This window comes from Eleginops maclovinus, chromosome 18 (genome assembly GCF_036324505.1).
Source record: "Eleginops maclovinus isolate JMC-PN-2008 ecotype Puerto Natales chromosome 18, JC_Emac_rtc_rv5, whole genome shotgun sequence".
Taxonomy (NCBI): domain Eukaryota; kingdom Metazoa; phylum Chordata; class Actinopteri; order Perciformes; family Eleginopidae; genus Eleginops; species Eleginops maclovinus.
In genome coordinates this window covers 7,969,774-7,984,192 of record NC_086366.1, presented here as the reverse complement: position 1 = coordinate 7,984,192, position 14,419 = coordinate 7,969,774, and the positions used below count along the sequence as shown (strand labels likewise).

Here is a 14,419-nt window from a genome sequence, read left to right as displayed (position 1 = left end):
GTCACTTCAAAGCACATTTACTGACTTTCCCTGTCACTACATTTATTCATTTGTAATGTATAAAACATTCTCAAACATAAGAATATTCCAGAGTTTGTTTCCCCTCCACAACCGGCCACTTATTTACACTTACAGCTGGTTGATCTGATTGTTTGACACCACCGCTTCGTCGCTGAAGTATGGCACCATCTTAGCCCCGCAGCATGAGCAGAAGCTGACCGCCGACGAGCTCTCAGATTCGGACACCGCGCCGAGGGTCATGCCGGCGGCTGGGAGCGCGGAGGTAGGAGGGTGTCAGGTGTTCTTGTCCCGGGAGAAAACTTTCACTCCTCTCCCATTGTCATGTGCTCTGCCATTTCAACACGCCTAACAACTTCCTTTGGTGTGAATAGCGGTAACAGTGTAGAAAAATGACGAAATATTCCACGAAGTAGTCACTTGTGTCCAAATCGTGCTTTCGTCGCAATAAATTAAGTTACAAGTTGAAGCTCGTTTTGCTGCTACTTCCCGGCAGTGGCGTCCAAAGGTCCCAATCAAGCGGAAGCGAGACCCTTACTCTATAAGTAACCGTACCGTTTTCTAAACATTATAATCCCCTGTACAACAGACGGTATCCTCTACCAAGTACAGTACTAAGACATATGACTTCAGTCAAACTCTCACAGAGGAAGTCATGGGAGGGAGGAGTTGGAGACATGTGTTTTGGGGAAAAGTGGGGAGCCAATAAGCACAACAGGGAAGTGCGACTGCCCACAGCAGCAGCCCTTCTGCATCGACACTTGCTGAAGCAGTGCGTTTGTACAACACTTGCACCATGCGGTATTTCCTTCAGCAGGTTATTATTCTAGTTCCTCCTGTCTGGCTGAGGGTGTGCGTATCAGAAATTGCACAGTATTGCTTGTTTAAAAGCTGCACTTGGTACATGGCACATGGTGGCCAATCCTTGGTGAAATTCATAACACTGAAGGTCATAACCATACGTTTTAAACAGTGGATGAGGAAGTTTTGAGAGCCTTTACTTACGCAAAAGTACTAATACTAAACTGTGAAAATGCTAAATTCCTGCATTGGAAATGTTTCTTACAGTAAGTCAAAGTAACTTAATATAATCAGAAAAATGTATTGAAAGTAATACACGTAAAATGTTTACCTACGCTAACTAAGCAGCTCTCAATTGGCTGGATTAATAAAATAAGCTGTTATTGTAGAAACGGTTGGAACGGTCAATTTATAACAAGATATCATATATTATAAACTTCTGCGTCACCAGAAATATGTTAATTTCCACCACTGGTATTAATATTATGGTTATATTCTTATAGCGATGTCCAACAGCTAATTGTGTGTCCAGGTACAACAGGGTCAATAAGAGATGTGATCATTACACTAATAAAATAGAGTCAATTAAACCCACATGGGGTTTTGGTTTGGCAGTGAGCTCACCGTGGAGACTCACTTGTCTCCTCTCCACCCTTTTCTCCAAACACACAGACCTTGTGGTTGAGTTACATAAGGAGCAAAAATACAAATGAGAAACAGGCTGAAGTCATACAGACTGAGCTGCTGTTGAAGCAGGCTTTCAGTATCAAGGTAAAGTAGAGATAAACCTGAGCTGAATCAAGAGAATCTTCGGGGTAAATCCCTGATATTATCATGTTGTTTGAGTACATCACCTGACGTACTGCATGCTGTGCGATGGACTCAACGTTTTGGTGTGTTTTATAGCCTATTAAACATTTTTTCTACTGCCGGGCCGGCATGTAAGCTGACAACAATTTGGAAAACACTGTAAAACTTAAGCCCCCCTGATCATATTAACACCAGCTTGTGCCAAGAGCTGAAGAACAAATCTAAACCATCTGGAGCAGAAGACCTCTACGCAGTGGAGCTGAGCTTTATTATGATGTTTATGGAAGGCCTGCTTTATGATTTGCCTGTTTTTCACAGCCTAGCTGTTATCTAAAAGGAGTTTGACTGAGAAATGCGGTTATAAAACATAACGTTGGCTCTGTGTTCACAAACTTATCTCAGTTATTCACTGAAACATGAAGGTTATGCTTGTAAAACGTAGGTCTATGAACACCCCTGAGCTGCGGGATTATGGAGAAACTGTAATGACAAGTGGACCATAGAATATGAAGGTCTAAACTAAGACACTTTCTTGCTAATATATTTTTATTTCCATGGACAATGATGCACAAGTACCCAGCTAAATGTGATGCCAATAGACATGCTTCTTGATCAGATGGGATTCTGTTACCTCCTTAAAACTAGAACCCCTAAAGGAGGTCCTTTTTACCCCCAACCCGCTGTTTTGTTTGTTGCTAAATTAAAATCTATATTTCTATATAACTTTTCAACTTGGTATTCAAAAAATCTGAAGCAATTTTAGCATGAAAAACCCACTATCTATGATTTATCTAGATATTTTTATTAAAACTTACCTGAGAATCAGAGAAATACATCTAAATTCATAACGTACAACACCTGTGTGAAAAATAACCCTTCTGCGAGTACTGACACTGTTGCGGCAGGGGGTAAAATGAACCCATGGTGGTTATAGTGTCAAACGGCAGCTTGTTATGTTGCCTCTTCCTCCGGACTGACTCTGACATATTACGGTTACTGCTGGGAAAAACTTGTCTGAAATATTTCCTCTTCTCATTTTTCTCATGTCAATTTACTGTTGTCACAACAGACCCTCCAACTGTACGGGGGAACACAACAACACTAAAGACACAAAACATAACAATACAGGAATGTGTCTATGGCAGGATGCTGCAGGGATTCTGTAAGTTCATCTAAAACTATAGAAAAAGTTGTCTTAAATTGTCAATTTAGAGACAGGAACACGTCCACTTTGTTATTCTAATATCCTTTACAATTATGTGGTTCTGTTTAAATATACAAAGGAAAAACAATCCATGCATGGCTTATTTATAACAGTCAGGATATTAGCTTCTTCCTAAGCAAAGCTATTGTAGTTTATATATATTCAACCCCCTTTACTGATAAATCAGCTTTAGAGGATATAATTACTTACTTATAATACTAACAATCCCAGGAGGCTTTAGCTATTCCATTGGACATTTTCAAGCACATAACCAATATGTTGCAAGTGTTCTCAGACACCAAACACATGTTTCCTGCCTGGCTAAACATGATGACATCCCACATCCTCCGTCTCACCTTCCAATCAACAACTCTTGCATCACAAGGCAGGTTGTCCAATGACTTTTGCCAGCAACTGTGACCACATAATCCACCTGACATGCACCCATACACACAGCGGCTTTGGGTGCTCTATCATGTGGTTCTGTTTAGTGTCGTCACATCTACCAGCACTCAGTGGGAACTTGTCTGTGGGTTGGTTACTCGAGAGTCTGATGTGGTTGAGCTGAGACCTGGAGTTGCACAATCATCCTGATGCTTGCTGGGAATGTGAAGAAAACATTCAGTTCAAAAAGTGCTGTAGTTGTTGTGTTGGGTATATTTTAATCTCTGTGGAGAGTTGTTTACTATATGCCGAGCTGGAGATGTGGAGCTATAAGAACGGTCTACAACACAGCTATAAAACCTGCAGTATAATTGTCTCCACTGTAAAAAATATTGAACTAAATGAAATTACAGTAGAAGCTTCTATTGAGGTTTTCATATTTTATGTCCTCACCCTCATTTTTAATAGACAGCTAAAGACACATCATTTTAGATTAGCTTTTTATTAGCGACACCCTCCTTTAAATGGTCTTTTAGTCTTTATAATTGAACTACTTTTATATTGTTTTATTTATTTTATTGGTCTTTAAAGGGATCTAACTGTTTTAATAGCAACATTTCCTTTGAGGTTGCTCTTCTACCAAATATTTTTGACCCTTTATTATAATTATGAAGGTTTTATTACTGTCATCCTTTTACATGTTATTTCATAGGGTTTTATAGCCTGGTTAAATAAATGTTAGATAAAATAAATAAATAAAAATCATTGCATTGATTGACTTGTCTTATTTTCTGAGAGTAATTTTGAAATCGTTAAAATGTTATATTTTTTTGCTATGCTGCATGTATCTGAAAGTATCTCAACATCTGATCTGAGGGGAATTTATTGTTGTTGGTTTTTAACTTGTGATGCGTTCCATTTTGTAAAGCACTTTACACAATAAGTGCTACAAATAAAGCTATATTGTTATTATTATTATTGTTGTATTTATTTTTTTAGGCATTTCTATTGGAAATGCCTCGAAATGGCTCTTAGCTGCTGCAAAATCACTGTAAATTACTGCCAAGAATTGAATGTTTTTATGTTAGAGGCATGACTTAAGCTTTGACTACTCCAACTATTCGATACAGCTATAAAAAAAATGTATTGAAAACCATGCTTTGTGAACTGCCCATCGTACTACAGAGTTTAAACAAAATGATGTACTTGTAGCAGTAGCTCAAACACCTAGCCTGAAAACCTTTAAACAAACAACATAAGCATAGTTCTCAAGATTGAAAGCAAAGCAAAGAACAGCTGGACTGCAACGCCTTCAGTTCAAATGTTTGCCGACCTTTCAGCCCCCTCTGTTGAGATAGGAGCACTTAACCTTGGAGAAACAGGGAGCTCTTTTTTACAGCCAGATAAGACGGACAAAGACCGAACTGTGAAATGAAGTAGCCTGTTTACAGGCACCAAACATGTCCTCAGCTGCAGCTCAGAAGCAATATGTGTTTTAAGGTTTGAGACCTTATAGAAGTAATCCTCCAAAAGCCGCTGGGTCAAACACTTTGAGAGAATATTATTAACTATAAAAAAAAGATATACATTCAGTATTGAGGGTTTTGGTTGGTTTTAAGGTGTTTTTAAGCTTATTAATGTTTCTGTTTCTATAATATTATCTCCAATTCTAGATGTGTTTGAGACATCCTGACCCCTATTCTATAGCTTATTGGGATGTCCCATTTCACCATATGCATGAAATCCTTTATGTAAAACTGAGCTCTGTATACATGTCCTTTTTCTGTGGTGGGAAGCCATCCATGTTCTCACTAATCTAGGACTGTTGTATTCTATGTTTAACTGTGGGAAGACAGGAGGCAGGTGTGGTACTGACGGTTGAGTGTAAATGACAGAGGAACAGCCCTGAAATGTAAAGAGGCAGGTCCCCACATGAGGAGATGCAAACACAGATGGTGTTCTTGGCGCTGGGTGTTTGTTACTACACCTGCCCTACTTGTTCTAATAGCAGCCTTATTAAATTCATGCTAATCCTGCTCTGCTTGGGTGCGTATGGGTGAGAGCAAATGCATGAGTCAATAAAGTAAAAGTTGGCTTGCACCACACATGATTCTGATCAGTGATTTCAGAACGAATAACTAGGTGAGTTTAATGTTGAGTAATGGCTCATTATCTGGGAAGTTCCTCCTGCAACCTAAGCTAATTGAGCCAAATATTAAAAGTAGGGCTGCTCTATTTGTCAGAACTGTGTTGCAATTGCAATATTCAAATCATAGAAAGCACAATATCAGTTTAAGAGGTTCTTTAATGCTTTACGGGGTTTTCCCTTTCCTGTTATATCGTTTTGTATTAATTTTTTATGGATGTCAATGATCTGCAAATCCTATAAGAAGAAGGAACCCTTAATCGTACCACAGAGGAGAAATTTACATTCTGCATTTGACCCATCCTAGTGTTAGGAGCAGTGGGCTGCCATATGTACGGCGCCCATAGGGAGTGTATTCACAAGTTCCCTAAAGACGGAGTTTCTCACCCACACACTCCCTCTGCCTGAACGCATACATTATACTAGCGCTCCAACACATTGTACTTCATAGGCTAAGGGACGGGAAATCTCTAAGCCATTGACCAATCAGAACAGGGCCTGCCAGCTACCCAATCAGAGCAGACTGGGCTCTGGTTTCAGACAGAGGGTAAAAAGAGGTGCTGGCAGTATGAGAAAAAAACATTAAAGCATTTAAACACACCAAAGGCACAAAATACAAATATGAACCTGAAAATTACCAGAAAAGGTCCACTATAAAGGCTAAATACAGTGGGGAGAACAAGTATTTGATACACTGCCGATTTTGCAGGTTTTCCCACTTACAAAGCATGTAGAGGTCTGTAATTTTTATCATAGGTACTCTTCAACTGTGAGAGACGGAATCTAAAACAAAAATCGAGAAAATCACATCGTATGATTTTTAAATAATTCATTTGCATTTTATTGCATGACATAAGTATTTGATCACCTACCAACCAGTAAGAATTCTGGCTCTCACAGACCTGTTAGTGTTTCTTTAAGAAGCCCTCCTGTTCTCCACTCATTACTTGTATTATTTGCACCTGTTTGAACTCGTTACCTGTATAAAAGAGACCTGTCCACACACTCAATCAAACAGACTCCAACCTCTCCACAATGGCCAAGACCAGAGAGCTGTATAAGGACATCAGGGATAAAATTGTAGACCTGCACAAGGCTGGGATGGGCTACAGGACAATAGGCAAGCAGCTCGGTGAGAAGGCAACAACTGTTGGTGCAATTATTAGAAAATGGAAGAAGTTCAAGGTGACGGTCAATCTCCCTCGGTCTGGGGCTCCATGCAAGATCTCACCTCGTGGGGCATCAGTGATCATGAGGAAGGTGAGGGATCAGCCCAGAACTACATGGCAGGACCTGGTCAATGACCTGAAGAGAGCTGGGACCACAGTCTCAAAGAAAACCATGAGTAACACACTACGCCGTCATGGATTAAAATCCTGCAGCGCACGCAAGGTCCCCCTGCTCAAACAGCTCATGTCCTGGCCCGTCTGAAGTTTGCCAATGACTATCTGGATGATCCAGAGGAGGAATGGGAGAAGGTCATGTGGTCTGATGAGACAAAAATAGAGCTTTTTGGTCTAAACTCCACTCACCGTGTTTGGAGTAAGAAGAAGGATGAGTACAACCCAAGAACACCATCCCAACCGTGAAGCATGGAGGTGGAAACGTCATTCTTTGGGGATGCTTTTCTGCAAAGGGGACAGGACGACTGCACCGTATTGAGGGGAGGATTGATGGGGCCATGTATCACGAGATCTTGCCCAACAAGCTCCTTCCCTCAGTAAGAGCATTGAAGATGGCTCGTGGCTGGGTCTTCCAGCATGACAACGACCCGAATCACACAACCAGGGCAACTAAGGAGTGGCTCCGTAAGAAGCATCTCAAGGTCCTGGAGTGGCCTAGCCAGTCTCCAGACCTGAACCCAATAGAAAATCTTTGGAGGCAGCTGAAAGTCCGTATTGCCCAGTGACAGCCCCGAAACCTGAAGGATCTGGAGAAGATCTGTATGGAGGAGTGGACCCAAAATCCCTGCTGCAGCGTGTGCAAACCTGGTCAAGAACTACAGGAAACGTCTGATCTCTGTAATTGCAAACAAAGGCTTCTGTGCCAAATATTAAGTTCTGTTTTTCTGATGTATCAAATACTTATGTCATGCAATAAAATGCAAATTAATTACTTAAAAATCATACGATGTGATTTTCTGGATTTTTATTTTAGATTCCGTCTCTCACAGTTGAAGAGTACCTATGATAAAAATGACAGACCTCTACATGCTTTGTAAGTGGGAAAACCTGCAAAATCGGCAGTGTATCAAATACTTGTTCTCCCCACTGTATATGGTAAAATATAATTTTCAATAAAGTGTTGTGGGGCTGCAGAGATATCCCAGCCTACAAATCGGATTCTCCAGACCTAACAAAACGTATTTGGAATAGACAGCATGATCATTTCAATACATTTCAATAAAAATGAGTTGAAAACGATCATTCCTCCTATATTGTGATTGCAATACCAGTTCAAATAATCCTACGGCCATTTTTTCCCCAAATTGTGCAGCGCTAATTACAATAAGTATTAAATTACAGGTTTCTATTTTTATCCAAGCATTATTACAGACCAAACACACCCTTAACCTTCTGTAATAGGAAATGCTCTTCAGCAGATAAACAATGGACAGTAAAGGTCAGAAAGAGAACAGCTAGACCCCGCCACTCTCTCTTCTCACATGCTTTTCTCATCCGCAGTCAACTTTTGACTATAGTAGATACAATGCACCGACACACCTCTAACTGAGGCAGCAGATGGTGTTGCTTCATACACCGCAAACAAAACAGAGGACCTTCACCGACATTTTTAGTGGTTTATTACATGTGGGTTTTAACAATGCTAATGCTTAAAGGCAGATGTTTCAATCTTGTGATGCTGCAACTTTGACAGCCGTGCCACGTCATATGATTTTCCCCTACGGAGTCACAAGGAGGATATGAAGTGCCTCTATTGTTCTGCTGCCACAGCAGAACAGCGCTCACCATTTCTTCCACTATTGAAAGATAGATTTAAAATACAACAAAAACTGCAAATGTCAGTTTCAAAACTCTGGATAGAAATAACAGTTTCCTTGACAATCAGTGTCAGTCCTGAGGCAGCGGCATGTGGCAGAGATTCATTATTGGACCGCAGTAGGGTTATACCTCATGGAAGGGTGCAGGGGGCACGGACAGCTGTGTGTGGGTCTGGACGAAAGGAACGTTGACAGACAGAAGATATAATAAGAAACAGAGATATGGGGTGTGAGTCGGTGAGAAGTCAACTGAATAACTGAAAGAGAAAAGACTCTGGAGAGGAGCGAGGAATCCAGAGGGAGAGAAATATCACCGTGCTTAAAAAGCCTTCAGTCTCAGCGTCTCCTGCTCCAAATTTGGCCTGCTCTGTTGCTTTTTATCCATATGCAGGGTGGGGACTTAATTGGACCTCAACTCTTATGTAACACACATAAGGGGTCACTCAGTGTGGCCCCTGGCTGCACCCTGCATGTCATGTGAGTGTGTGTGAGTGGATATGTGCTAATGCTTAGCAAATGGCGAGCTAGGTAAATAGTAAAATAGAACTATAATGATGTGAGGCCTATGGGGAATAGACTTGGTGTGTGTGTGTGTGTGTGTGTGTGTGTGTGTGTGTGTGTGTGTGTGTGTGTGTGTGTGTGTGTGTGTGTGTGTGTGTGTGTGTGTGTGTGTGTGTGTGTGTTTGCAAGCATCCATGGGTATGACTTCACCAGCTGCTGCTGCTTTGTTGTATTACCTAACAGATAATTGGAAGCACATGTCCTTCTGGGCACTGCTGGGCGTGTTAAAAGCATTAAGGAATGATTTCAGTTTTCATATATGTGTGACATAGCATAAAATCTATCTGTTATTCCAGGTTTAAAGCACTATAGGTGCTCCACAAGGGGCCTATCTTGGGCCTGCTGCAATCATAAACTTAAATTATAATCATATGGGCTTTCGATATTATTATAGCTGCCAATGAGGTCATGCTTTCAGACCGGTCTGTCCATATTTTGAGAGCAAGGTTCTTAAGAACATGTCTCTATAATCATCGGTTGAATACGCTGCCAAGAATCAACTCAATAACATTACAGCTGTGTTAGCCAGTTCATTTATGCATAATGAACATTTCTTTAGCCTTATAGTTAGTGCACATTATCCTGCTGTGTGGATGAACTCCAGACCGGAGACTTTGACCCCCCTAATGGCTCCAGACCAGCAGGAGCCTGAGCAGCTTTTTTCAGATGCGTTTCATTTTGCCAGGCACGGTCTCGCTGGACTCACAAACTGTGACAGGGTCCGAGACACGCCTGCGTGAAACCTGAGTGTGATCCGGGGCCAGTCAGAACTCAAGGGTGAAGAAAAAAGATGCAATAAAAGAGTTGAATCTCCGTCTGAAGAAGTGAGGCTCTGCTTTGCTTCATAGCAACAACGTTCAAGAGTGGGAAGTGGGTTTAGGGTTTCTGAGAAACATCATAATGCATGTGCCAAGTACTCAGTTTAACCCTGTATCTGATGTCCAGGCTCCTGACAGGATGGCACCGTTTCACTCACACTCAGCAAGATATAAACAGTCCAGTCTGCATCAGGCTCAGCTCTACCCTAGGGCTGGGTTATATATACAGTATATTGATTTGAAATTGATATTGTAATATGAGACTCCTAGTTAAGGCTGCACAATATATAACATGTTCTGAACATATCTTAACTGTTGCTTATTACTAATGATTATTTATGAAAGTTTCATTGTTCAAACACTTTGTGAAAGCATCAAAGGTCAGCCCTACCATATTGTAACAATAACGATATACAGAATGTTGGATTTTCTTAATATTGCACAGCCCTAGTTGGAGTATATAAGTCTATATCTGCAGTCATAACAAATAGTAACTAAATAAACGAGTTATCACCGATAGTAAACATTACAAGCTTGACACAAAAAGTAGATATGATAAAGATAGGCTGTTTAGTTTGTACTTTAAAGATTGGTACACTAAAGTGCCTAACAAAGTCCATTTAAGATACAAAGGTGGTATAGACTTTATTGTTCCCTCTTTAATGACTGTGAGCTTCCGTCTCCACACACTGTGATGTAAGGGAAAACTTTTAAAGTGGTTATGTCGAAGGCTTCTCAGAGTGTTTTCAGGTTTAGTAGTAGCTGGTTAAAGGCAAAAAGTAGATCCCACAAACACAAAGCAGATGTGTTCAGCAGTGTGCAGTCTGCATAGCATTCGAATTCTGGCGAGGGCCTTGACCCAGGATGCAGCACAGTGACGAAGCCACCTGAGTCATCTCAACAAAAGAACAATGACAGCGGTGACGCACTCCTCTTTTATGAAGATACAGCGACGCACATCAAAAGCTAATCCTCTACTTCACCACAACCACCAGGTAGAATCATGCAAATTAATCCCAGCCTGTGACATCAATGGACTGACCACATATTGACAAAACACACTCACAAAGATGTCGTTTGTTTGCAGCATGAAAGGCTATTCAAGAAAAGTTGGAAAACTATTCAGGCCAATCCTCACCTGACATAGTGTACTCTCAAACCACTTTAAAGGGCAATTCACAAAAAATTAATTGGTTGTTTTGAGAAATTGTCTTGACTGACCAAGGTTACTAGTAGAAAATGGAAACATACAAATGTGAATATGGTTGTTTGTATGACAGGAAACAGGGCTTTTCATGTTGTTGGCATTAATAAACAGTTTTTATGTGCACTAAAAAAAAGGCCTTTTGGAGTTGAAAGGTGGAATCGTACTGAAATGTATAAAATGCAACAATTCCATAAACGCTTTAAGAACTGTATCAGAAAGGGGGTTCATTCATTAGAGAACCCCATAAATCTGATGCACTGTCTCCCCCTAGTGGCCAGAGTCTCAACTCACAGTTTCTAGTGATGCTATTGGATGGCAATGTGTGTGTAAAAACAGAGTTATTCCAGGAAACCGGAGGGAGAGTATGACAAAGCAGGAAGTGGTCTCACCTCCTGGGATGGGAGCGACGGTCATCCTCACCACTGCCCGACTCCTGCAGAGAGACAGACGGAAAACAGGAGAAAAAAGGAAGTTCATATCAGTCAGCGGCTAGCATTTCAGAAAGGACACACTGTTTGATGTTGACCAAAGAGTCTTTGGAGGCTATTTTGCATCAAACGCTGAGTCAGACTCAATTAACCTTGCATTAAAGACTGTTGGATTGGCTGGCGGCGACGTCAGGCCTTTCATCACTGACTTCAGTTACAAAGGAAGGGCCAGCGTGGCATTTCAACTGAGGCTCCGAGCAGGGACCAGAGATAAGACAGAGTGTCCGTGCCCTCTCCTCTCTGTCTGTCTTTTTTAAAAAAAATGCAATCATCCTCCCCCACCAATGCAACCAGCACAGCTCTCCACACACACACACACACACACACACACACACACACACACACACACACACACACACACACACACACACACACACACACACACACACACACACACACACACACACACACACACACACACACACACACACACACACACACACTTTTAATCCCAGCCTGTTTCGGTAATCCCTCACAAAACTGAGGGAACTTTCTCTTTGGCTTCAATCTGTCTGTCGAGCCAAAACACACACACACACGCACAAGAAACAGATACAGTATGGATGGACACTCAGTGACACGCAAAGACATGGGACAATCAACAACAACAAAAAAACGCAGATTCTAATTCTGGTGCAGATAAGTGATGATGGATGAGGAAGATGAGGTGAAGAAGTCAGGCGATGAAGAAGCCTGAAGAGAGGAAGGCTGGAGTTTTAGTGCCCGCTGCCACAGATGTGATTAGGACCCCCTGGAGGGAGAGCTGGCTGAAAGATGTCCTCTGCATCAGCAGCCTAACAGCCAGCACTCAATACTAAATATGGTGACACAGGAGAAATAGGAGTTTCCAAGCTGCCTAGCTCAGCAGATTTCCAGGTAAATGTGATACCAGTATAATGTCGCTGCAAAGCACTTAAACGCACGGTACTGAAATATAAAAAGAGACGTATACTTCAAATATCACGATCAATCAGATTCACAGTTGCTCTATTTTTGAATAAAATAAAATATATATAAAACTAAAAATAGAATACTTAAATTTCTATAAACATTGTGCAATAAAAACATAAAATAAAATAAAGATTTGTTTTTAGAAACATGGGATTAAAATGATGTACAGCACCATAATAAACCTGGCTATAGTTGGGATATAATGCAGGCTGATCTCCATGGTAACCATACCACAGCACAGATATGTAGGGAGTGGTCCTACAGCCAATAAGAACGGGGGATTTGTCATGCTGCTAGGCAGATTATCGTACCACTGTTAAGGGGGCTGCTCCTTGATGTGCTAGCTGTATTAATTGATAGGTTAAGAATATGAAACCTGTGTTTAATTTGCCCTGATATATAGTTCAGGAAGAGCAAGATATGCTGATGTGGCAGTGGCTTTCCAGCTGTGCCTCTCATGATTATTCATCTTTCTTTTTGGAGCTCATTCCCAGCTCTTTTCTGCTTACACTGCTCTGTTACGTAGCCCCTGTCCCAGCCCCCCCCCCCCCCGATCCAACCTCTCACACATCTCACAAGCACGCTCACATGGCTGCTTCCCATCAGGAATGGGTCTCATGACAAGCAGCTGGTAACCTCAGCCTGGGATCCTTTCACAGCCTCAGAGCTACACACCCTCTCTGCTGGGACTTCAATTAAGATTCATGTACATGCTATTCCTCAGACTGTTCAAGATTTCTCCAAAAGCCAGAATTTTAATATGAATAAAAAGCTGTAATGCCTTCAAGTGACATGTGCTGCAGCCATTTGAACTGCCATAGTGATGTTGTTTTTCTTCAGGCTTTATAAAATGTCCCAGACCCTGCAGGCTACCATAGTTCTAAAATGTTGTTATAAATATGTTATGATGTTTTCCGACCGTCTCTCAGCTGGGGATTTCCCTAATCCATGCTCCATAATTTGCATGGCTGCCCCATGTAATTCCCCGTCAGAGAGGCCTTTAAACTAGTCAGTCCCTGCAAAACATTGAGGTTAAATTAAGGGACATGCATGGGGCTGAACTCTTGTCATGTAGAGTTAACCAGAGGTCATGATCTTCTGCCACGAGATGTGTCTTTTAGGACGCCCTCTCATGAGACCCTGCAGATATCAATGTGGCCAATTTATCATATTCCAGAGTGATGGCATCTTATCTATGGCCACCACACCATCGCCCTGCCTGGGTCAGTGCCAAGAGCCTGAAGTGGGAAGCCTCAAAGTGTCAGAGGGGATAATAGGACTGTCCCAGTGCATCCAACAGGGTCTGACAGGCCTGCCACACTAACCTGCTTTCAGATCAGCTCCTCTACATTCACTGTCACTCCACTAACTTGTTATAATAGAAACAAATTTGAAGATGAGATGCTGGCATGACTGGTAATTTGGACACTGGCACAGAAGACAGCATATCCCATGTGTAAAGGCATAGAATAAAACCTCCCCAATGACTACTGTTAATGCATATTCAAGCTGGTTTGTCTGGTGGCTTCTCTGATATAACTTCCTGTGGAGGAAGTGAGTTAGCAAACAAGCTCTATCTGCTAACTAGCTGAGTTTACAAAAATGTGACCTTTTGTATGACACAAAGGTATTTAACTTGATACAAAGCTAAATAGCTTGGAAGATAAACGTGTATCCCCCTGCAGGACTGTGAGACGTTGTGGTTACAGTATGAAGCTAACAGCTAGCCACCCATGTACAGTATAACTCGCCCGAGCATAAGTCTTCTTGCTCTGACACACCAACCGAACTGAGCCGAAATGTCAAACCAGTTCACGGATACTTACCGACACGCAGGGGCTGCTGGAGGTGGTGCTCGGAGTGGGAGACCGCTGGACGGTGACCAGCGCCATACCGGCTGCTGCTGTTCAGACCTCGGTCACCTCGGACAGTGAAGCACCGGTATCCGAGACATTATTTCTGGCAGGAACGACAGTATGCCTAGTCCCCGATGGTATTTCTTAGCTCGTTGCCTAGTTTCCCCTCCAGCA

General features: G+C 41.8%; 1 protein-coding gene across 3 annotated transcripts in view; it reads right to left on the bottom strand.

Annotated features, from left to right (window-relative positions):
• ssh2a (slingshot protein phosphatase 2a) overlaps nt 1-14,419 on the bottom strand; it is a 32,038-nt gene extending 17,619 nt beyond the window's left edge. Inside the window, exons 1-2 of one of the 3 annotated variants that reach the window (XM_063907230.1) lie at nt 14,216-14,419; nt 11,340-11,383 (exon numbers count right to left, since the gene is read on the bottom strand). In XM_063907230.1, the coding sequence (XP_063763300.1) occupies nt 11,340-11,383; nt 14,216-14,281 (110 nt within the window). In that variant the 5' untranslated portion in view covers nt 14,282-14,419. Of the gene's footprint in view, nt 1-133; nt 651-11,339; nt 11,384-11,530; nt 11,686-14,215 lie in introns of those variants that run through there. The other 2 variants (XM_063907231.1, XM_063907229.1) reach the window with 2 other exon arrangements.